The sequence below is a fragment of the Coloeus monedula genome, assembly GCF_965178545.1.
Source record: "Coloeus monedula genome assembly, chromosome: 27".
NCBI classification, from domain to species: domain Eukaryota; kingdom Metazoa; phylum Chordata; class Aves; order Passeriformes; family Corvidae; genus Coloeus; species Coloeus monedula.
In genome coordinates, this window is record NC_138807.1 from 5,215,380 (window position 1) to 5,237,650 (window position 22,271).

Genomic DNA, 22,271 nt, shown 5'->3' on the forward strand with positions numbered 1-22,271 from the left:
GGCTTTCCTGCCACCACTTTCGGGATTTTGGGGGAACTGAAAAGGAATCCGAGGCAGACTTGAATTTTTTCTCTTTGTTTTTGAACTGTGAACCTGACCCCGTAACGCAGCTTTGGGTTTTTTGCTGTTTTTGTAGCAGTGTTGTGTCTTTGAGGTCTGATGAAGTTTTCCCACCTCCTCCCCCCAGGGGAAGCACTGAGGGTTTAACCACTGTGGGTCCCCTGTGATGGTGTTTTTTTTTGTTTAACACCTCAAATGTGGAGCTGAAGACCGAGCCTGGAGCAGCTTTAATTGGATTCACGTTCCCAAATCCAGGTGTTTTTCCACCCAGCCCTGCTCTGCTCCATTTTAGTGTTTTAAGGGCTTAACTCCAGCCAGCAGGAGCCATTTAGTTCTGATTTAAGACGGGCAGGAGGAAGAAAATCTTTGAGTATTCCTGGGTTTGTCCCTGTGGCCAACCAGGACAGGACCTGGGGTCACCCTGGCGTGAGTTTGTGCCCAGGGTGGTGCCAAGGCCAGGCCTAAAACCCCACCCCGACCCCCCCAGGCCCAGCTTTGAGCCCCCACCCCCGAGCCTGGCAGGGCAAAGCCATGTTCGTGTTTCCTGCAGGGCAGGGGGAGTTTCCAGGCTGGGCTGGGCCCCTCCAGCTCCAGCTTTTCCCAAATCCTGGGGCTCCCACCCCCTGCACGGGCTGGAAGAGGGTGGGGGCATTTCCCAGTTTCCCCAGTTTCGTTGCTCACCCCCCTCTGCTATGCACACCCCCACTTTTGTACTAGTCCGTGTTTAAAAAAAGTAATAAACTTGAAGTTTATACAATCAGACTAAAGCTTTAATGAACGTTGCATGGTTTCCTCATTGAAACTTAAGGGGCCACCTTGAATGCAAGAGCTGTTTATTCGTTATTTTTTTATTGATGACAAACAGGTTTTAAAACAAAACTGAGACAAAAAAAAAATATAATTAATCCAAAAAAAAAAAAAAGAAAAAAAAAAAGAAGAGTTTTAACACCGTGCTAGCACTGATGTCTGGATTTGTAAAACTCAAGAGTTTTAACTGCTACAAAGGAAAAAACCAGCACGAAGCAGAGGCAAGCATTCCCAGCAGTGAAATAAAGGGGTGAGGGGAGAGGAGGGGGCTACATTACTCATGGATAGCTTTGCACAGAGGGGGCCAGCTTAAACCTATCAGAAAAGTCTACGCCACTACGCAGCCTACGAAGGAAAAAAAATTAAAAAGCCCTTCGGCAATGTTAATAAATAAAACAGTCCATCTCACAAGGAAGGAAGGTGGCCTGTGTCTCCATTCTTTCACTGTTTTAGAAGTCTAAACTCTGGAGGCTTTGGATGAGAAAAGAATGGGTTTTGTTAGTTGAGTTTTTGCAGTTTCTGGAGCTCCCCCCGGGGGGTGGGGGAGCACGTCCCTCCCGGGCTGGGGCTGTTCCACACCAGGTCAGACACTCGGGGCGAATCCAGGGCAAGGATCTACAGGAAGGACAGGAATGAAAGGGCTTCCCCCCGCCCCGGGTACAAAAAATGGGGTTTGAGCTGTTTGAAGTACATTCACATGAGAGGTATTTTGAGTTCTCCCCCCCCCAAAAAGACTAGAAACACTTGGAGCCCTTAGAGTGTAAAGCTACCTTCACTCCAGCTTGAGGAACACCCAGGTTCTGGATCAATCTCTGCTGCTGCTGCTGCCAATTGGGAGGTAAAGGTTATTCTAATTTCGGGGTCTGCTAAAAATGGGTCTGGAGGAATCGTCAATTCTCTCTGCGCTGTTTCTAGAAAGGTTTTGACAGAAATGAAATGCTCCCAGTGTCCCCCTATGACTGTTTAAGACATGGGTACAACTCAGAACGTGGATGGCTTCTCCTCGTGTGCTGTTCTCAGTCCTGATCCCCAGCTGGGCTGGCGCAGCCGTGGCCACTCCCTGAAAGCTCCGGGCTCGCTCCAACACCTCAATCTGTCCCTTGCCTGCCTTAATCACCGAAGGAGCCACCCCAAAGCCTGACCCATTCTCTCCCATTAAACCCAGCTCTCTCTCAGAGGCCACCTTCCACCACCTGCCTGCTTTGTCCATTTGTCCATCCTGCTCCTGCAGTGGCGTGGAGTCTTTACTTCCCAACCAAAATAATCCCCAGTTTCCACTACTCCTCCCCCAAATCCGTGGGGACCAAAGCAGGCCTGGCTGCATCTTCCCTCCAGGGCCGAAGGGCACAGGAACCCGTCCCCTTTCAAGCATAAAGTTCATCTTACAGAAAGGCTGTTTTTCACAGAGTAGAGTCCAGACAGTTGCCAATTAAAGCATACAGAAAACACTTTGAAACCCTCCTGCTCGAGCACGCAGGCTCCTCTCACTCTAACTGCTATCCCATGTAGGAAGAAGAGGCTGATTGCTGCAACTTTAAATCACACTGAAAGTTCTCAAGGTTGGTGCTCTAATTTTTTGTTTGAAACTTTTTTTTTTTGGTTTTTTTTTTCGTTTTTTTGTAATATAAGCTTCTCAGAACAAGGATCTAAATCTCCCAGGTCCACCACTAAGAATTCAGAGACAAAACTTCTTAAAAAATTCAGTGCTCCTTTTGAAAGAATCTCTTTTAAAACCACCTCGTTCAGAATGTGGGCGACACGATGACACAAATTTCAGAGCCAGTGTTGGACAACAAAACCTGCACCTCAGAGTTGAGCAGCAGCTGGATTTCTGCTTGGCTGGCTGTCACCCAGTCAGGGACTCTCTCTCTCTCTCTCTCTTTTTTCCCCCTCTCTCAGATACTCTGCTTCTAAAATGTAAACAGTTACTGCTAAAATATTTTAGTACCCCTTGCAAAAGGAGCCCAACTCTGAGATGAGGGTTTTCCTCTCCCCATCTGCTCTGAAAAGTTAATGCCCTGCTCGCAAAGAGAAGTATGGAATGAAGTGAAACCTGCTTTTAAGGCCCTTCTCTGGAGCTGGGGGTGACTGGGGGAGCAGGGACTCAGCTGACCACTCCTGTTGGGGTGAGTTCCTTCCCAGTGAGGCGCCAGCCAGTCCTTCAGGGCTCTCTCTCCTCTCGGTCAGTCTCCTTGTCTCAGTGAGCTCTAGCAGTGGCTCTCTCGCGCGCTCCTTTCTCTCTCTCTCTCCTCTCCGTTGGTTGGTTTCTTTCTCCTGTTGCTCTCACACAGTGGTGCTTCAGTTTTAGCAGTGGAAAACAGGTATCCATTTTATTTTATTTTTTTTATTACCCAGAATAAAATGCTGATGAACTAAGCTCCACACAAGCTTAGCTCTTCTTCCTCAACCTGGAGGGAAAACGAGAGCTTGGTTAGGGATGGCCCTGCTCATCCAAACCCTGCCCAAAGGGTTAAATCAGGGGAGGGGGACTCGGGGGGGTTCTTACACTCTAATACTGTGACAGTCCCGTCACTCCACCATGTTGATATGCACGTTCCCCCTGGTAAGTTGAGTCCTGTGACAGCGCCACGTCAATCTGGGATTTAAACTCATCACCAAGGTAACTGTCCTGGAAGGGAAAAGGTGAGGGAAGCCTCCAAGTCAGTGTCAGCTCAAGTGCAAAGCAGAAGCAGGTTAATGATAAAGCTGAGAGGGTTTGATTGTTTTTTAAAATCTGCTTTTTTTGGTGCAGAATTTCCCCAAATTAAGGTTTTTCTGAGCTGCTCATCAGCTCAAAGTTAAGCCCCAGCTGAAGCAACATTTCACTTTCACGCCCTTGTGCACTTTGAGAGTCCAACAAGTGCAGGGTGTAAATGCTGCAGCTGAGTCACCGAGAGCACTTTCGGTTTCATTTCCCTCAGGAAGGAGATGTGCAGGCATGGCTCACCAACACAAACCCCAGGAAAACCTCCCCACATCCCTCCAGCCACGCTCACCTGGGATAATTCCGGCTGGGAGAGCCCAGGCTGACTCATCTGTGAGGGCTGACTCATGGAGATATAGCCCTGAGTCAGGGGGCCCTGGGAGAAAGGCTGGGACACCACGTCCTGGCTGGCCTGGCTGTTGGGGAGGTTGGACTGGCTCGTGCCAGGAATCCCAAATCGGTTTTTCTGCCGCCCGCCACGGCCGGTCTTTCCTTTGGGAGCCCCACGGCCTGGAAAAGAGTTCATCCCACCCAACAGTGAGAGGTTTTATAGGTAAAACCACATTTTTTTAAAGAGATTTGATCCCTTCCAAGTGGCTCCTGGCCACTTTTCCCCCCCTGTACCTGCAGCGGGGCCGTTGGCCTGGCCGAAGTAGCCCGGGGGAGGCATCGGGGGCATCACGAGGTTGAAGGGGATGGGAATGTTCATGGCAGTGACGTGGCTGGGGCCAGCACTGATCATCCCGATCTGGTCGTGGGTTTGGAAGTACATGTTGGATGGGCGCCCTGGGAAAGAGAGAAAAGCACAGGGATTGCAGGAATCCTGGATATTCCAAGGTCAGTTCCTAGGCCTGATTTTAACGGGGTGGAACAGGATGGAGCAGTCGTGGAAAAGGACGAGCTCCCAGTGCCAAGAGCCACCAGCATTTCTGCCTCGCTGTTTATTCCGCACCTGGAAATCCCATAAACTCATCCAACACACGCTCACTCCCACAGCTCCTCTTCACAGAACCGTCTGAGATTCCTGAAATGCTTCTCACCCTCCTTTTCCCCTCATTTTGCACTTGCTTTGCACACATCAGGTTGGGATTCTATTTACACAGAGCAAAAGCCAGGCAGATCCTAACGATTTTCAGCCCTCAAATTCATCCCAAACATTTTCAGCCCTTAGCTTCATCCAAAGCATTTTTAACCCTCAAACGCATCTCAAATATTTTCAGCCCTCAAATTCTGTATTTTTCTGTAGTTTGAAGTTTAAAACTTTAACAAATTCAAAAGTTTCACAAGTTTAATATAAGAAGTTTCCAAGTTTGAAGTGTGTAAGGTGTGACACCTCAGGGGCTGGTTAGGGGAAAAATAAAGCCATAAAAGTGAATTTGGGGAATTTCCTTTACCTTGGCTGCTGCGGTCGTAGACAGAGCCTGGGATGATGGCCTCCCGTGCATCATACATGGCAGTGGTCATGAAACGGGCACCCTGCAGAGATTTTGGGAATTAGGCACTCATCCTAATTGTTTTTCCAGAAGACCTTGCACTGCAACCTCAGTGAAGTGGAAGTTAACCTCAGTGGAAGTTATTTGGGGTAAAAACACAGTGAAACTCCACAGATCACGCAAGTGTTGAGGAAACATTAATTCTAACACATAGAAAACCTTTAATTCTTATTCCAGCCACATCTTGAGCACCAAAAATAAGATTTAACAGCAGCCTCTCCCAAACTGTGAAACATTTGATGAGTTTTCAGTCTATTTTGAGCCCCTGAGAATTGCCTTGCTCTATTCGCTGTCCTGTGGTGGCTACCAAGCTCCCCCAAAATAAGCATTTATGTTAAAAATCAAGCATAAAATTTGCAGCTTGAGGGTTAAGTGAGCTTGCCCTTTCTACACAAACCAGTTCCTTTATTTCATTCACCTCAGAATTTACCCCTCATAAAATCCTGCAATTAAAAAGAAATAATGAAATCTTTTCTCCCAGTGCTCAGCCTGGGGACAGCAGCGGCAGCAGCTGCTTCCCCCTGAAGTCACGCTGCATCAAAAAGCAGCAAAAATGGAAACTTCTGGGGGTGTGAGGCTGTGTGGGTGGCTCATTGCAGCCATTTATGATTAATTAATCCATCAAGGCCTAATTGGCTGCTGTCAGCAGCCCTGAGGGCCAGGGGAGGTCACTCACGGGGTTGATGGTGTTGACGAGCTTGCGGGGTTTGCTGAACTGCATGAGGCTCTCCCGGAGGTTGTTCAGGGGCCCCTCCACCAGCACCTTCTGCTCCTTGTAGTAATTCAGGAGGTGATTCCAGAGGGGCTGCTTGGACAGGGCTTTGGGGTTCCCAACGATGATCACCCCATACCTGTGCAACAGCAGAGGAAGCAAAATTAACTGGGTCACAGTTAAAGCCATGCTGATGTCAGAACAGCCCCCGGGTTCTTCTCTCTGGCAGCAAAATGGGAGCTCCAGGAGGAGCCTGATGCAACTGGAATTGTTTACAGCAATCATTTCCAGAGGGTGGCTCAACACCTGGAAGGAGATTGCTGCAGCCAGTTTCTCAATCAGCACAAACTTCCTCCTTCAGGCTTGCTCTGTATTCAACCAAACCACCCTGTGCTGGTTTTAAAGGCTGGAGACAGCAGGGAAGCCAAGCAGCATCGTGCTGGATTCCTGATCAGCCTTTTTGGAATCAAATCCATTACAAAAAGCAAAATGGCCAAGAAATGGTTGCTGGGGAAGGGATCTGTCCTGAGAACGGGAAGGACACGGCGGCTTCTAAAATCTACTGATGCCAAATGATGACATGGGCTGAGATGAGCAGATAAAAATGGCACAGAATGGTTTGGGTTGGAAGCACCTTAAAGCCCATCCAGGGCCACCCCTGCCATGGGCAGGGGCACCTCCCACTGTCACAGGCTGCTCCAAGCTGGCCTTGGACACTTCCAGGGATGGGGCAGCCACAGCTGCTCTGGGAAATCCATCCCAGCCCCTCCCCACCCTCACAGGAAGGATTCCTTCCCGATATTCCCATCTATTCCTGCCCTCTGGGAAGCCATTCCTTGTGTCCTGCCACTCCATCCCTGCAGCTCCCTCCACGTGCCCAATGTCCCTTTACCTGGCTCTTGTCAGGGCCACGTTGAGCCTCCTGGGGTCATTGAGGAACCCAATTCCCTGGTGTTCGTTGGCCCTCACACAGGACAGGATAATGAAATCCTTCTCCCTGCCCTGGAAGGCATCCACACTCGCAATTTCCACTTCCTGGAACAGAGGAAAACACGTAAATCACGGAAGCAAAACAGCTCTGCCACCAACAGGCACTGCCAAACGCTCTGGCCACGCACTGAACCTTCCCCTCATCTGAGAAAAATGTTGGTTTTGGAGTGGGGGATGATTTGGTAATTCCTCTGGGCACTGAACAGCTTCCCCAGAGGGGAACAGAGAGTCTCAGTTCAGGAGAAATTCCTTTCATGTTCAGCGCTTTATGGTTCTCCTGTTTCCCCAAAACTGTGGAAAGCAGCTCTTTGCTGAGGGTGTTGCCAAAAAGTTCTGACTGTTCCAAAATTTGTAGGATGAGAGCTCCAAATTAGCTCTGAGAAACCTGAATCTGAGGGACACATCATTCCTGGCATAGGGAAAAGTATTTCCACCAAGTTTCCCTGCAGTGAAAACACTGCTCAAGTTCTCAGTCTTGCAAAACAAGGCCATATTAAACATAATAACTGTCCTGTTTGTAGCAGCTCATTTTTATGTTTGGTGGAGGAGTTCACTGCTGGCAGGACGTGTTCCCAAGCAAATAAATCATGTGGCCACCAGGATTTATTTGCTTGGTTTCCTGCACGTCCCTTGGCACAGGGAGTTGATGAAGGCACAAGGTTTTCCACAGCTGGAGCCCCAGTGACCTCTCCCTCCTGTGCCTCAGAGGATTTGTTGGAGGCTCTTTCCACATAGATTTTAGCAGGGCTTCCTCCTTTACCTGTTCCCACTGGCACCTCCTAACTCTTCTCGATTTTAACCAAATCCAGCTTAAAAATTGAAAAATGAATCAACACCGACCAAGAGCCTGAAGATGGAGTAAACATAAAAATACTGAGAATTTCACCATCTGTGCCTTTTGGGCTTCTGTGCAGCCCAGTACCTGGTAGAGCTTTGTGTGCAGGGAGCCACTGAACTGCATGTACTGCACCAGGTAGGAGCGCTGCCCCTCGTAGGGGGTGATGATGCCAATCTGGTCAGGTTTGGCCCCAGCTTTGAGCAGCTTCGTGGTGATCTTCTCCACGTTGGCAGCTTCCGTCCTGGAGAGGCAGATTGGGTCAACCAAGGAGGATCAGGGCATTAGGGCTCAGTTTTTAGCAAGTTAATGGGATCTAAAAGCCTTCCACATGAGGATGCTTCAATAGAAAGATCAATTTTGCTCAAGCACCACCAATTAATTTGGCTCAAGCTCGGCAGGAACATTCAGCACCCGTCACCTCCTCACTCAGGACAGGCACCGAGGAATTTGGGGCCAAACCCAGCATCTCAGAGATCTCAGAAAAAACACAAATTTCACCCCCACCTTCTCAGAACTGCACAGCAGGACTTCCTGGAACAGCAAACCCCCCTAATTCCAAATGAAATTTCTTGCTGGAGTTGAACGTACACGTGTAACTTTTATAATCAACATCATTCCAAACATCCCCCAGATCCTTCAGCTGCTTTATCTTAAAGCTTTAAATATAGAATGTTTTGAATGTCAATGCCCCCTATCAGCCAACTATTGTGCTGTTTGTCTGTGCACAATCTGCTGCACTGTATCCAGTCTTGCACATGCTGTTCAGGAAACAGAATGAGATTAAAAATATCTCGGCTGATATTTTTTTCACAAGTTGGGCTGGTTTCCCTGCCAGGCACATGAACAATCATGACCCAAGAGGAGCAAATTTTAAGTTTATTTGTTGACAAAGAAGTTGGAATGTGCAGAAAAAAGGGATAGGAAAAAAAAGTTCATTTCCATCCATTTTGCACTGCCACCAAAATCTGAGCTTTAGGATTCTGCTTTGGGAGTTATTGGAATTCAAAATGTGACTTGATCAGCATTTCCTGCTGGCCCAAATTCATCCACATCAGGCACTTCATCACCCCATGCTCCTACACCCAGTGAGGGAAGAACTCCTCCACACAACAATCCCAGCCCACTCCAGCTCTGAGCTGCTCCCACCTGGTGCCTTTTTCTCCTGGTTTGCTAAAAAAGGAGCCCAGGGCAAACCAATTCTGAAATGCAGCTCAGGCTGCACCCCCCTTGCTGGCAGCTTTTATTAAAGCAGCAAAGGAGGTTTTATTCATTGACTGAGGAATCCCCAGCCCTGCCCTGAACACTGAGGCCAAGCTTAGATAGCAGAGTTTTGCTCACCTGTTTAAGTAAGAGGTGCCTGAGCTGGCAATCTCCTCCTGTCCCTGGGTCACGTAGAAGAACATGGGTTTGTCAGGCTGGGGCCACTGGAAATCAAAGCCTTTCTTCACCCTGTCAGCTGAGGAGCACAAGAACAGGGAACACAACAAATCAGCAACACCACTTTGCAATTTCCATATCAAAGCACCTCGAAACAGAGCACGATGCCATTTTTTTTTCTTCAAAACCCTAAGCTAGATGAGAGAACACCTGCTTTGATCCCTGCTGAGGGGAAGGGGGGCTTGCAGGAGCCTCTTACCTGCGGTGACCCCGTTCTGGAGCGATCCCTCGTAGAAGATGTTGGAGGGGAAGGCGCTGAGGGCGGGGTGCATGCGGTACTGCACCTGCAGCCGGATGGGCCGGATGCCCAGCACCACCAGCCTCTCAAACAGGGACTGGGACAGCCCAGCCTTGGCAGCCTTCTTGCACATCACCACAGGGCCCAGCTGGCAGTGGTCACCCACCAGGATCAGCTGTGGGGAGAGTTTGGGGATAGCTCAGTTTGGTTGCTGGAGTTTGTTTAGAATAATAAAAATATCCTGCTGAGAAATACGGAATTGTGATTTGGGTTGGGAGATCTTAAAGCCCAGTCAGTGCCACCCCCTGCCCACCTTCCACTGTCCCGGGGTGCTCTGAGCCCCATCCAACCTGGCCTTGGGCACTGCCAGGGATCCAGGGGCAGCCACAGCTGCTCTGGGAATTCCATTCCAGGGCCTCTCCACCCTCCCAGCCAAGAATTCCATCCCAATATCCCATACAACCCTGCCCTGTGGCAGTGGGAAGCCATTCTCTGTGTCCTGTCACTCCATCCCTTGTCCCAAGTCCGTCTCCAGCTTTTCTGGAGCCCCTTTAGGCCCTGCAAGGGACTCTGAGGTCTCCCTGGAGCTTCTCTTCTCCATCCTGGCCTTGGACACTTCCAGGGATGGGGCAGCCACAGCTTCTCTGTGCAACCTGTTGCCTCCCCTCCCTCACAGGCAACGATTTCTCCTGAATATCAAATCCAAACCCACTCTCTGTCAGTTTAAACCACTGCCTGACATATTAGGAATTAATCACTCTGACTTGTGATAAGCTTCAGATCTCCCCAAAGGCTCAGAAACCTTTAGTGTCACTCTCTTTGCAGCTGATCATTTTAATATAAAATCTTATTCACTCTCCAGATTGTTCCAACAGCACCAACACCTTCCAGGCCATGGGAACAGAAAACTAACAGGGCTAACCCAAAATTAACAGGGCTAACCCAAAATAAAATCAGTTAGGTCTATGTTATGGAAAAGGAAACATTTTGTGCACCTACAGTGGGAATGTGAGTGCTCAGTGCTATTTCCTGCTGTGTTTATAAATTCCTTTTTAGAGGGAATCCAGGGATTTACCTGCTTTGCCCCCAGCACTACGGGCACCATGCACTCCGGCTCGGTGGCCTGGGTGCTCTCGTCAATCAGGATGGAGCGGAACTGCATCTTGGCCAGTCTGGGATCTCCAGCTCCCACACAGGTGCAGCAGATCACATCAGCATTCTGGGACAGGGAGGAAAGCAGGGATCAGCACTGTGATATCAGCAGACAGGCAGGGATTTGGGGTGGCAGCCCCAGGGCCTCACCATGAGCAGCTCCCGCTCTGCCGTGCGCTTCAGCGCCCGGTAACGCTTCTCATCAGCAGAGGAAAGTTCTCCAGTCTCATCCTTGAGCTGCTGCAGCTTCTGAAGCTCTGGCATGCTGCAAAAAAAGCAGGAGTTTTGCTTCACAGCCCAACCACCAGCTTTGTAGGATTGCAGCGAAAGTGATTTTTAACTAAAGCAGAAGTAATTCCATCAAGCAAATAACGGTGCAAGGGTGACAATGCCCATCAGCTGTGTCCATCTTAAACACTAAAACTGAGGTTCTTGTTCATTCCTCACCTGTCCATGTTTCTGATCTGGTTGTGCAGTGCCAGGAAGGACACGGGTGAGTCGATGGCCTCGCGGCTCTTTGCACACAGCCGAACCACTTTGAGGCCAGTCTGGTGGATCTTCTCCGTCAGCTGATCCACAGCGATGTTACTGGGGGCACACACCAGCACAGGCCTGCAAAAATCACCCCAAACTCTCAATCAACTGGAAATTTTTTTCCATTAAACTTGCAATAAAATATAAATAATGACACATCCCCTAAAAATATACGGGGGAGGGTGTTTTGTGAAAGGACTCCAAGTCCCCCCAGAAAATACAGTTCAATGATACAAATGATTTTTGGTTTTAAAATCAAGGTGATGCTTTGCATGAATCAAGTAGCCTCATCCCTAAAGCTTCAGAGAGAGCAGCTCTCACCCGTTGCCCTGCCTGGCCAGGTGATACACGATGGTGGCTGATGTCACTGTCTTCCCAGTGCCAGGGGGACCCTGGATAAGGCTCAGAGGACGCTGCAGGACAGTCTTGACAGCATAAACCTAAAAAATAAGGTTTATTGCTATTCAACATTCAAAGCACAGGATCTAAGTTGTTTAAGCTCTATTTATAAACCCTTTCTCTCATCCTGTGCAGTGAGAGGAGATGAGGTTACCTGAGAGTGGTTGAGATCAGGGAGTCCCTGTGCTGTGAAGCGCTTTGGCAGCTGGCATTTGATGATGACATCTTCCACCTCGTGGCCCAGCAGCTTGTGGTAGATGTAGCCAGACACCGAGGTCTCATCCACTGCAAATGTTTTCAGAGCACTCTGCATTCTGAAATGAGGGAAAAGAAGGAAAATCATTCCTAAAGGTAAGTGTGGCCTCAAGTCAACCACCCACAGGTGTCCTACAGGGAGGGTAATCAGACACCAGGCACAAATGGGAAAAAGAACAACATCCAACACTAATTAAAATCACAAAAATGACACTCTGAGAACACAGATTTTGCCTTTTTCCCCATGTGAACATTACAAGGTATTCCCAGAAAAATGTGGACAGGAACCAGCCTGTGCTGACAGAAGCTGTGACAGTAATTTGAGGTGAAAGACTTGAAGAAAATTTGCAACCATAATGAATAAAATAAAAGGGTAAGAGGAGATAATAACAATAGGATATACCAATAATAGGGAATTCTAGTAATAGGATAAGAAGCCAGCTGCTGTCTTACAAAACACAGACATGGCTGAAGCCTGTGGGCCCCACAGCCAAATTCTGAAATTTTAACTATTTAAAGCAATTTCAGGAAGCTGAACTACAAAATTGTTTTCCTTCTTATGTTTCTAATTAAACACAAGGTAAATTTCCTCCTTTGATGTATTTGCAACAAACCCTTCAAAATGAGAACAATTGGCCATTTTATGCCATTGATTCCACTTCTAGCCCAAGTCAGGCTCTCTGAACCAGGTGCCAGGCATTCACCACACACTGGGATTTCTGATGGGTGGTGCCAAAGCAAGACAATTTTTTTTTGTTCAAAAACACTCCCTGAAGGCAAAGAACAAAAATCTACACCGAGTGCATCCAGTGCCTGCCAAGTTCTGAGGTGCTGCCTCAATACCTGTCAAAGGAAGTCGATTTCCACACAAAATCCACCTGGAAGTTGTGAGTGACTTCCACGGGAGCTCCCACGCTGCTCCTCAGCTCGATGGCTATCTCATCACCATAATCTGTAGAACCTCGTTAAGTAGTAATTTAGAGCAAACATTTGAATTTTATTCTTCCCAATTTTGGTGATTTTCTTCAGCACTTCTCCCCCCCGCTTCCCCCCGACAAATTTAAAATCAGCTGAGAATTACTTTTAGACATAATTAATGACTTTCTTAACGACTCCAGCCTTGGCTTGGCCTTGCTGAGGGCTCTCTAAGTAAAGGATACTATCAGGAACTTTGATAACGTGCCCAATTCCTTTCCAGAGGGGGGCCAGGTCTCCCTTGTACCTCAGGCAGATCTCATCTCCTTGCATGAGGCGCATGTCTGCAAAGGAAGGACAAAAAAAAGCTCTCAGCAACCACAAAAACCTTCCAGAGCTATCCCAGGCCAATCCCCAGAGTGCTCTGAACACTGATTTTATTCAGCAGACAGAAAAAAAACCCTGACAAAGAGACAGTCGAGGTGTCCTTACCTGAATCAGTCTTTGGCAAAGTGAAATAAGCAATTCTCTTCTTGTTCAAGCCCAGGTCCCACCTGACTGTGATGTTATCTTGGGTCTGAGGGTAAAAAAAAAAAGCACCTATTATGTTCTTGAAGAGCTGTTTGCCAACCACCACAGTCCTGTGCTTCAAAACAGTGGAGAAATAACAAAACTTGCTGTTCCAACATCACAAAAATCTGTATTTATTCCTGTGGCTGAGTTCACAGCACCTGCAGAAGGTGAATTCTGTTCTACAAGAATTAATGACGAGAAACAAAGTCCTGCTCACCAGCTGTGTAATTCTCCCACCCTTCAAACACTCATTAAATGTTTCCAGGACCTCCCAGAATTCCCATTTCCCTGACAGAGAACTGCAGGTTCTGAGGGTAACAAAAAGCTGCAGTTTTGGGACAGAAAAAACTTTAACACAGAGAAGGTGAGAAGTTCCCAAGTGTTTCAAGCTCTTAAAAACCCTCACTGTGAGGATTTTCCTCTCCTCCCCCTGCTATCAGACAGCACCATCAATGCTGATTATCACAACAATTAAGATATTTATTTATTTCACTCAAGGTTTCCTGTTGTGCTGGGAAGTGACCACGTTTGATACCAGAGAATGATCAGCAGCCCCTCTAACAGGCAAATCTCACACATTTTACCTGAGATTCCTTGAGTTTCTTGTCATAATCTGCTTCAAGCTTGACCAGAGGACCAAATATATTTTGGTATTGATAAGCATCTTCATATCTAAGCAGGACATGCTGGGGTTCCTCATCAACACCAGGTTTTTCCAAGTCCTCGAGGGTTGCAGATGGATTTTCCTGGAATTCAAAGCACAGATGCTTTGTTTCAAAGTCTGAAGTATAGAAAGTGACAGCAGGACTGATAGAACTGTGTTTTACTGATACAGGGAGTGATATCAAGGTGGAACCACCCTTAAAACTACACCAAGGCTCTACAAGTCATGGTTAAACCCAGCTTAAATTTAAAGGATGGACACAAAACCTCTCAAAAACCCAGTAACTGAATGGGACAACAATTCCCTGCTCTGCTGGGCATCACTTAAGGCAGAGATATGTGGAAGATATGAGCAAGGAAAGCTGCTTTTCAAGTTGGTGAAGCTTTCAACAGTTTCCTGAATCCTTTAACCAATTCCAAGTGGCACAGCAGGATTTAAACCTTGTGTGATTTCTGCCTTACAGAGTTCCTAAAAGTCTTGTCCTTCCTTCAAAAAAAAATCAGAATTGGTAAAATATATCCCCAAAAAACCCCCAGGCTGTACCTTCCAGAGCTCTTCCAGTTTGTTGATCTGCTGGGCTGTGATCTGCCGGGCCCTGAGCTGCTCCTGCTCCGACGGAATCTTCACCAGCCAGGAAAGGAAGCAGCGGTCCTGGATCAGGGGCTGCCACTGGGAACTGTCCCAGTTGATGTCCTTTAAACTGCTCTGGCTGGCACATGGCTGCCTGCACAACCAAAACACAGCAAGGAATTGGGAGATTAGACAAGTGTAAGGAAAAGCCTGGCGTGGAGGGTAAAAGCAGGGCTGGTGTGCTCCTGAAACTACTCAAGAAACAGGAAAAAACCAGCAAAACAACCCCAGTCTGCTGGGAAAATTCATTTTTCAGTATTTGCTATTTCAGTACTGGGAAGGGTCAGGATTGTGAGAAGTGTTGTTGGGTGTTTCTAGGACTGAAAAAGTTTGCATTTAAAATATTAAATATGACACCTTCGGAGGTGGTTACAATCCATAAGGATTGTGCACACACAGATCAGAAAATGGGATTATTTCCCAAACAGAACTCCTTTCACAGAAACACAATTTCTACTGTCAGATACACAGTGACAGCACTGAATTAAAACACACACAATTATAAATTTTCATTTCTGATTGAGCCTGTCAGAACAATTTCTGATTTACTGTGGTCTCAAATGATTCTGTGAGCTGAGAGAAAAAATCCTGAGGGAGAGTCACTGTTCCATGGCTCCTGAACTTCCTGAACTGATCTGTGACTCTTCCAAAGCTCAAAAAAAAAGGGAAAAAACTCCTTTCTTCCATTAAGGAATGCACAAGTTTGGAAAAATACTTTTCTACAGAACTAAGATGTTTGCCCAGCATAACAGAACTCCCTTTGCTGCATTATCCACCTGCACTCCTGAACTCTCTATGACCACCTGAAGGAAAAAGGGTGGCAAACCAGAATATAAAACACATTTTGGGACAAAATGAAAGCAAGGGTTGCTTTTTAAAAACCAGATTATGCAGGAGAGTTGGCAGCAAAGGCCTTCTCTCACCTGCACAGCAGAACCACCACAGAGTCAGCCTTGGCTGGGATGAAGCCGAGGAGGAAAACGTTCCGACAGCCACAGTTGTAACATTCCAGGACAGTCTCTCCCAGAGGTCCATCCTTGTGCAGAGTCACCTCTTTGCACTTGGCTCTCACCAGGTGATTCACAATGTGGCTGCAAGCAAACAGCACAGGTTTATAGCAATCTCACAGCTAAATCACATTTAGTCTTGATTATTAGTTATTAAAACACAAATCTGTTTATGGTGGCAGACATTGGTAGGATCTGCCTCGTTCCATCCCAGCAAAGATGTTGGGAACAGTTCCAGAAGTTTCTCAGTGCATGGATGCTTTGAGTGTGAGAGGAAATGGGTACAAAACTGCCATTTTTATTTCCATCATTTCCCCATTTACCTGCCAGATGTGTTTCCACGCCCGTTACAGAACCATTTCTTGCTGGTGTTGCAGTAAACCACACAGGCAGGGTCATGGATCCCACAGTAACTGCAATTCCAAGGGAAAAAACCAGGAAGTGATTGGCTACTTACTTAGAGGAAAATCCAAATCCAAGCTCTAACTCAATTTACAGTGCACATAAATAAGGGGAAGTGGAAATTGGGGAACAACAGTGTTGGGAGAAGCATCAAAGAGGAGCCAAATTTCTGCTGTGAGCCACAAATATTTTAAAACTTCCCACCACTGGGCTGGCTGAGCCTGGGATTTATTCCCGGGGGAGCTCAGAGGTGGCCAAAAGTGAATGTGGCAGCTCCACATCTGGATGAGAACTCAGAGAGCAGCACAGGAAGTTGTTCCCAAAATCCACCTTTCCCTCCCTCTGGAATTCTCAGGGATTGGCTCTCACCTGCAGGCGTGCACAGGGAGATCCTTGGTGTAATAAGTGTCCTCTTCATCCTCCTCAAAGTTGAGCTCTGCCAGGAGCTGGCTGGTCTTGGCCACGTTCTCATCCACAGCTCCATTCTGCAGGATTCCATCAGGACCATTCACCTGGAATGGAGGTGCACACCCAAAATAAACCCCAAACTCCTCTTCCACCCAAAATCTTGGGTGCCATTTAAAAATCTCCACAGAAAAATGCTGCCAAGAGCTGAAACACACCCATTATATAACCTATATTTGCTTCATCAACTGCTGTTTTCCAGGATTATTTAAACTGCAACTGATAAGTTGGAAAAAGTTAACTGGAGGAGATTGCTTTCCTGCAGATTGTATTTTTCCATACAATCCTACAATCAATACTTGCTCCATTACCTCCTGTTTCACAGGATTATTTAAACTCCAACTGATAAGCAGGAAAAAAAAAAATCAGATTGCTTTTCTGCATTTATATTTTTCCACAGTCTTACATAACAAAATTCCATTTCAACAATTCCAGCAGCTGTTTTCTCACCCTTCTTTTTATTCCAGGGATCCACCTGGAAACAGGATCTTTATTGCACAGGACTTTCCCTGCTTAGTCCTGTTCTGTATCCACCATGGACCGCCAGAACCATGGAATTCTGCAACATTTGGTGCTGTGTCAGCAACTTTCCCACACCCAGCCTTTCTCCTGTTAAAAATAACTCCTTTTTTTGGCACTTTTACCACCAGGAGGTGTGGATGTCACGCTGGGATTTTGGCATGGCCACTGCAGGTGTTGCCCCTTGGGCTTCCCAGGTGTCCTGGTTTAATTTCTCCAACCCTGAGGGGCTTTAGCACCTCAACATTATGCTGGGAAAGACCCCAAAACTTGGTTCTGCCACTTTATTCTTTGCCTTCTTTAGCCAAGATCCCACCAAAAGCTGAATAGGGATAAGTTTATCCTAATCCACGTTCATTTTGAGTGGAAAATGTGGGAAAGGGTTGCCTGTAATATTCACAGCACATCTGAGGGGAGTGCTGGGGTCATTTCCCCATCACAGGGATCATTAACACCCCCCCAATGTTTCTGAGGGTAAGATTTATTTATAAATTTTAACCAGCTAAATAGGACAAAAATCACTCAAGGCCTTTATCTACGAATACAATATTTTAACAACTTAGATTTAATGCAATTTATCTGGTAGATGCAACTTCATTCTGACAGAAAGCTGCTCCCAGGGAGAACACAAAACCTTTTATAAAAGAAATTAAAAAATAAATAAAAAGTTGCCCTTTTCAAGCCGTAACTCAGAAACGAAGCAAACCCAGCCTATTTCTCACTTAGAGAGACTCCAGATTAAAAATTTAACAGCCAATTGCAAGAGATAAACTCAAAACCAAACTTCACATTTGCCCCGAGCCGTCAGGACCTGCCCTCAAAGCCACCAGTTCCGTTTCCATCTCTGCAAATGAAATGAGGAGCATTTGTAAAACACCATCTAAATAAATGGGCTGGCTTTTTATTGATGTTATCTCCAAGCTCTGCCTTTTTTAATAGAAAGAATCAGCCAAAAGGAACCGAACGTGCAAAAGGGAAGATGGAAAAAGGAATAAAACCCCACTGAAGGAGCAGCAGCAGCAGCACAACCCCATTAGTGGGATGAAGGCAAATCCCATCAGCTCGCTGTGGAACAGCATCTGCACAGATGTGAGCAGATAAATATCCACTTGAAATATCCATTTCCAATTGATAGAGCCATTTTATAAAACAGCAAGAGAACTTAATAACTCATCGTGGCACAGATGGAATTCCAAAGCCAAAGCTGATCTGAATTCCTTACAAGCATTCCCAGGCATTCCTACCCCAAAGAATCACAATGCATTGCTTTAAGATCAGTCGATTTTAATACGTTTTATTGGAGTGCTCAAAAAAACCTGACTTCCTGTTAAAAAAAAAAAAAAAAAAAAAGCAGCAAAGTTTGGGTTTGGTTTGGGGTTTTTTAAAGGCAGAAAATGAAAAAATTCCAAGTGCAAGTCGTGCAGGAGTGACTGTGCTGTCCCAGCCCTCAGGGAGGCAGCAGTGATGTCACCTGTCCTGTGAACGCAGTCCCAGCCCTTGGCAGGCTCACAATGAGGAAGTGATTGTTCCAAACCCTCCTGTGATGTCAGCCTATGTGCATAGGATTAAAACTCTGGCACCAGCAGCTGTGGTGGCAGGGGGGCCGCTTCTCTATTTTAAAAAGCCTTGGCTGCAGCTTCTGGCACAGCGAGTTTGGCAGCTCCAGGCTGAGCGCTGAGGTGCCACTAAACTACTCCCGAAATCCTGGGGCCTTCCTCGCTCCTCTCCTGGCCTCCAAAATACTCACTGGGAGGGAAAATAAGGGCCAGGGACTGAGTTAAAGGATAGAAACCAGTGGGGGACGGGAAAGCTGTGGCTGCTCCATCCCTGGGAGTGCCCAAGGCCAGGCTGGATGGGGCTTGGAGCACCCTGGGACAGTGGAAGGTGTCCCTGCCTCTAGGACTTTTAAGCTTTAAGGTTTTCCAACCCAAATCATTCCAGGATTCTGCTGCCTGTGAGTCCCCAGATGAGAGGCAAGAGAATATTCCCATCTCCATTCCTGCTCCTGGCTCCCACACCCCACCCAGCCCAGGAGCAGAGCCCCAGGTGAACACACCTGCAGCCACTTCATGCAGCTCTGCTTTAAAGTGGTGCATTTCAAGCTGCAACAAGAACTTTAATTGCACTTCAGCAGGTATTTTGCTAGAAAAGTTCTGTACCAAGGCTTCAGCCCCATCCTGCTGATGGATTTCAACACCACAATGTCCCAGCTCAGGCAATTCCCCCTCACACTTTGAAAAAACCCCACATTTTTGGAGTTGTATGGCAAAGGCAGCTGTTATTATTTGTAATTCTTTTCTTTAGAGCTATAAAGCATTGCCTGAGCTTTGCTGTAATCCCTCAGTGAGGGTGATTTGCTTTCCCTTTCCAAAGGAGGAAGTGGATGTTGGGGAAAGCCTCACCCCTGGGAGGGAGTGGAGCTTCCAGATGGGACCTGAGCAACAAGGACTCGTTTGGCCTGGACAAAACAGCCTTTGTTAGGACTGGAAATTAAATCCAGCCTCCCTAGGCTAGACCACAAACCTAAGAGCTGCCCCAGCCTCCCTGAGCCACTCCAGGAGCTGAGTTACATCCACACTGTGGGACCCATCAGCAAAATCCCACCCGCAGGAGTGAAAAAATGAGGCAGGAATGAGAATTCCAGAGAATCCCAGGATGGTTTGGGGTTGGAATGGACCTTAAAGCCCACCCAGGGACACCCTCCATGACCAGAGGTTGCTCAAACCTGGCCTTGGACACTTCTGAGCAACTTTTAAACTCCTCTTAAAATACTTTAAAAAAATCGATCCTTATGTTTACTGAATTCTAGGAAAAAACGGAAACAGAATTTTCTGAAAAAAACAAAAAACAACAGGGAATGTTTCTGCTCTACTCCTACTTTTGTCAATTGCATACGAATCAATTTTAACACTATTAAACTATTAATTAAGTATGGGTTGAGAAAGTTCTTTTAGACTAAATCCACCACACTTTTCTAAAAAATGAAGTGCTCTGCATTGTTCAACTCATCTTTTTAAAAAGACACCAGAAACAGCAGAGCAGAAGTTTACAATATTCCTCAGCTCCAAATATTTATTGAATTAGCTTTAATTATAATCACAGGGCTAATATTTCATTAAGCAAAACCTGATCAATTGGAGAAGTTATTATTTAAGATGCCCTCTGCCAAAAAGCACAAATAACTTCAACGATCTGGTGAGGGCAGCAAAACTTTTGCCCAGAACCTTTTAAAAAACCACCTAAATTCTGATTTTATCAGTTCTGAGCCCGTTGAAAGGGACAGGTCTGAGCAGATCCTGGGGTTTGTTTTACTTTGCTCAAGAGGAAACAGTGCCTGTTCCACCTCTGAGAGCCCCTGTTGCAACAGGTCCATCCCTCCTCCCCAAAAATGACATTTCTAACATCAAAATGAGGACCAGGATGACCACAAAAGTTTGCAGAAACCTAAATACACCCTGGTTTAAAAAAAAAATCATCAACATAAAACCCCTTCCTTCTTGCCAGGAGACAAAACCAGTACCTGAATGTGCTCTCCAGATCTTTTATTACTTTTTTTACTTTGGCTTCAAAGAGTTTTCAAACATGTTTAGACAAAAAGAAAAGACCAACTAATAATCCTCTTGTCTGGACTTTTAGCTTATGAGGCTTATTTTGAGGTGGTTTTTCTTCTCCTTGGCCACATATTCTCTACTGGGAGTTCTGGAGTGATCACAACCCATTAAAGCCTTAAAATTAAACTTTATTCAAATCCTCTTTTTAGTCATTTAATGTATAGTCTGAATGTACACAAAGATTTTATTCCTGGTAGAAAATATTTCTGATCTCTCAATGCCCAAATTGGATAAATTCTACCAAATCCAAATGCTGCAAATAAACAGAAAAAAACCAAACAGCCCAGGGCTCTCTAACTCTGCCTTACAAACCCTGTGACCTGAGCACGTCCCTGCTGCCACTGAGCACTTTCAGGCATAAAAAAATATTCAATTTGTGCTGGGATAACCCCCCAGGACAGGATAAAACCTCCCTCAGTCCTGCACTGCACACCTGTGGAGCTGGAGGTGCTCCCTGCTCCCACTTTGCTGCACTCACAGACCCAGCTGGGGCAGGTTTTGCAAGTAAAAGGACAAAAACCAGGTTCAGGATGTTTGGTTTGGGGATAAAAACTCACTTAAAGCACACCTCTTTAAACTCATCCCTTAACACGTGGGTGATGCACAAGCATTTAACTGTTAATAACAGGATTTCAGGAGTCTGTAAAGAAACTGAATATTCCATGATCTTTAAACTGGAGAAAAGTGTGGCTTTTTAAAAAATACAGGAGAGTTCTTCAGTGTTTTTGTTGTTTACTATGGGCACACTGAGATTGTTATCTTCATTTGCACCACTTCTTATGAGCTGTAATCCTAATTCCTCCCCCACCCTCGAGCTGTGAATTGTTAAATAAATACAATTTCATTGTCTTTTGCGTACCAACGATCAACAGAATGTAATAAATAAAAAACCCTAAAACTAAAACCTGTTTTTAAGCCACGAGGAAACAGAGCTCAGAACTTGTCTCAGGCCTGTCCCTGCCGTACAACCCCCAAGCAAACCAGCCCAACAGCCGTGCAGCAAAAAAAGGGGAAATTAATGAAAAAAAAAATAGCAATAATAGTAATAATAAGAAGAAATTAAAGCGCATTTTAGCGACAGGAAGTAAACCAGCCGAATTTCCTCAGCACTGAACTTTCGATAACCAAACACCACCCAAAGCCGTGTTTGTTTTAAGGAAAAAGAACCTGAAACTTAACACGCACCCTCGGTGGCTTTTTCAGCTCCCTATCACAACGACACAACTATCGCGACACAGCCAGCCGGCCGCAAGTTTTCTCCCTGGAGTAACTCGCTCCAATTCCGGCTCCCGGGGCCCCTCCACACGCGGTTCCCGCTCCCCGCCCGGCCCGGGGGGCCCCGAGCGCCCAACCCCGCCCGCCCCTTCCGGACCCCCCGGTTCTCCTCCGCCGCCTCACGACCCCCCTCACCTGCGCTTCCAGCGGGCCCGGCGCTCCCTGCCCCGCGCCGGGGGGCCCCTGGCCCTGTGCCGGCCCCGCCTGGCCGGGCCCGGGCGGGGTCTGGGTCTGGCTGGGGAGGGTGAAGTCGGTGAACTCGAACTCGGAGCCCTGTGTGTCTGCGCCGAGCAGCTCGGCCTCCTCGGTGTCCAGGAAGGTGAGGGTCTGCGAGCTGGGGCCGTACGCCTCCACGCTCATGGCGGCGGCGCTTCCTCTCCCCGGGAGCCTTCGCTCCCACCCCCCCCCCCCAACCCCGGGCCTCCCCCTCAGCGAGCCCGGGCGGCCGCGCTACGCGAGCGGCGGGATCCGCCGCGCGCACCAGGCCGCGCGCCCCCCCCACACACAAAAACGAACCCGCCGCCGCCGCCGCGCTCGGGCCGGGTCGCCGGGCGGCCCCGGAGCCAACGGGCGGGAGAAGGGAGAGGAGCG

The 22,271-nt window shown here is 47.2% G+C and overlaps 1 protein-coding gene across 2 annotated transcripts; it reads right to left on the minus strand.

The window, feature by feature from the left end:
• Window positions 1–814: 814 nt before the first annotated feature.
• On the minus strand, window positions 815–22,059 carry UPF1 (UPF1 RNA helicase and ATPase). Of its 2 annotated transcripts, none has more exons than XM_082298015.1 (24): window positions 21,816–22,059; window positions 16,180–16,322; window positions 15,732–15,821; window positions 15,325–15,492; window positions 14,315–14,495; window positions 13,692–13,853; window positions 13,027–13,111; window positions 12,780–12,878; window positions 12,463–12,571; window positions 11,519–11,678; window positions 11,287–11,405; window positions 10,879–11,043; window positions 10,582–10,696; window positions 10,355–10,498; window positions 9,241–9,454; window positions 8,943–9,060; window positions 7,689–7,845; window positions 6,669–6,811; window positions 5,741–5,915; window positions 4,966–5,047; window positions 4,196–4,357; window positions 3,864–4,081; window positions 3,374–3,496; window positions 815–3,275 (listed from the first exon to the last, which is right to left on the minus strand). In XM_082298015.1, the coding sequence occupies exons 1-23, from the start codon at window positions 22,038–22,040 to the stop codon at window positions 3,377–3,379; spliced, it is 3,354 nt and encodes a 1,117-aa protein (XP_082154141.1). In that variant the 5' UTR covers window positions 22,041–22,059; the 3' UTR covers window positions 815–3,275; window positions 3,374–3,376. The 2 variants fall into 2 exon arrangements, with proteins under 2 accessions (XP_082154141.1, XP_082154140.1); XM_082298014.1 differs by having other exon boundaries at window positions 12,463–12,580.
• Window positions 22,060–22,271: the final 212 nt, after the last annotated feature.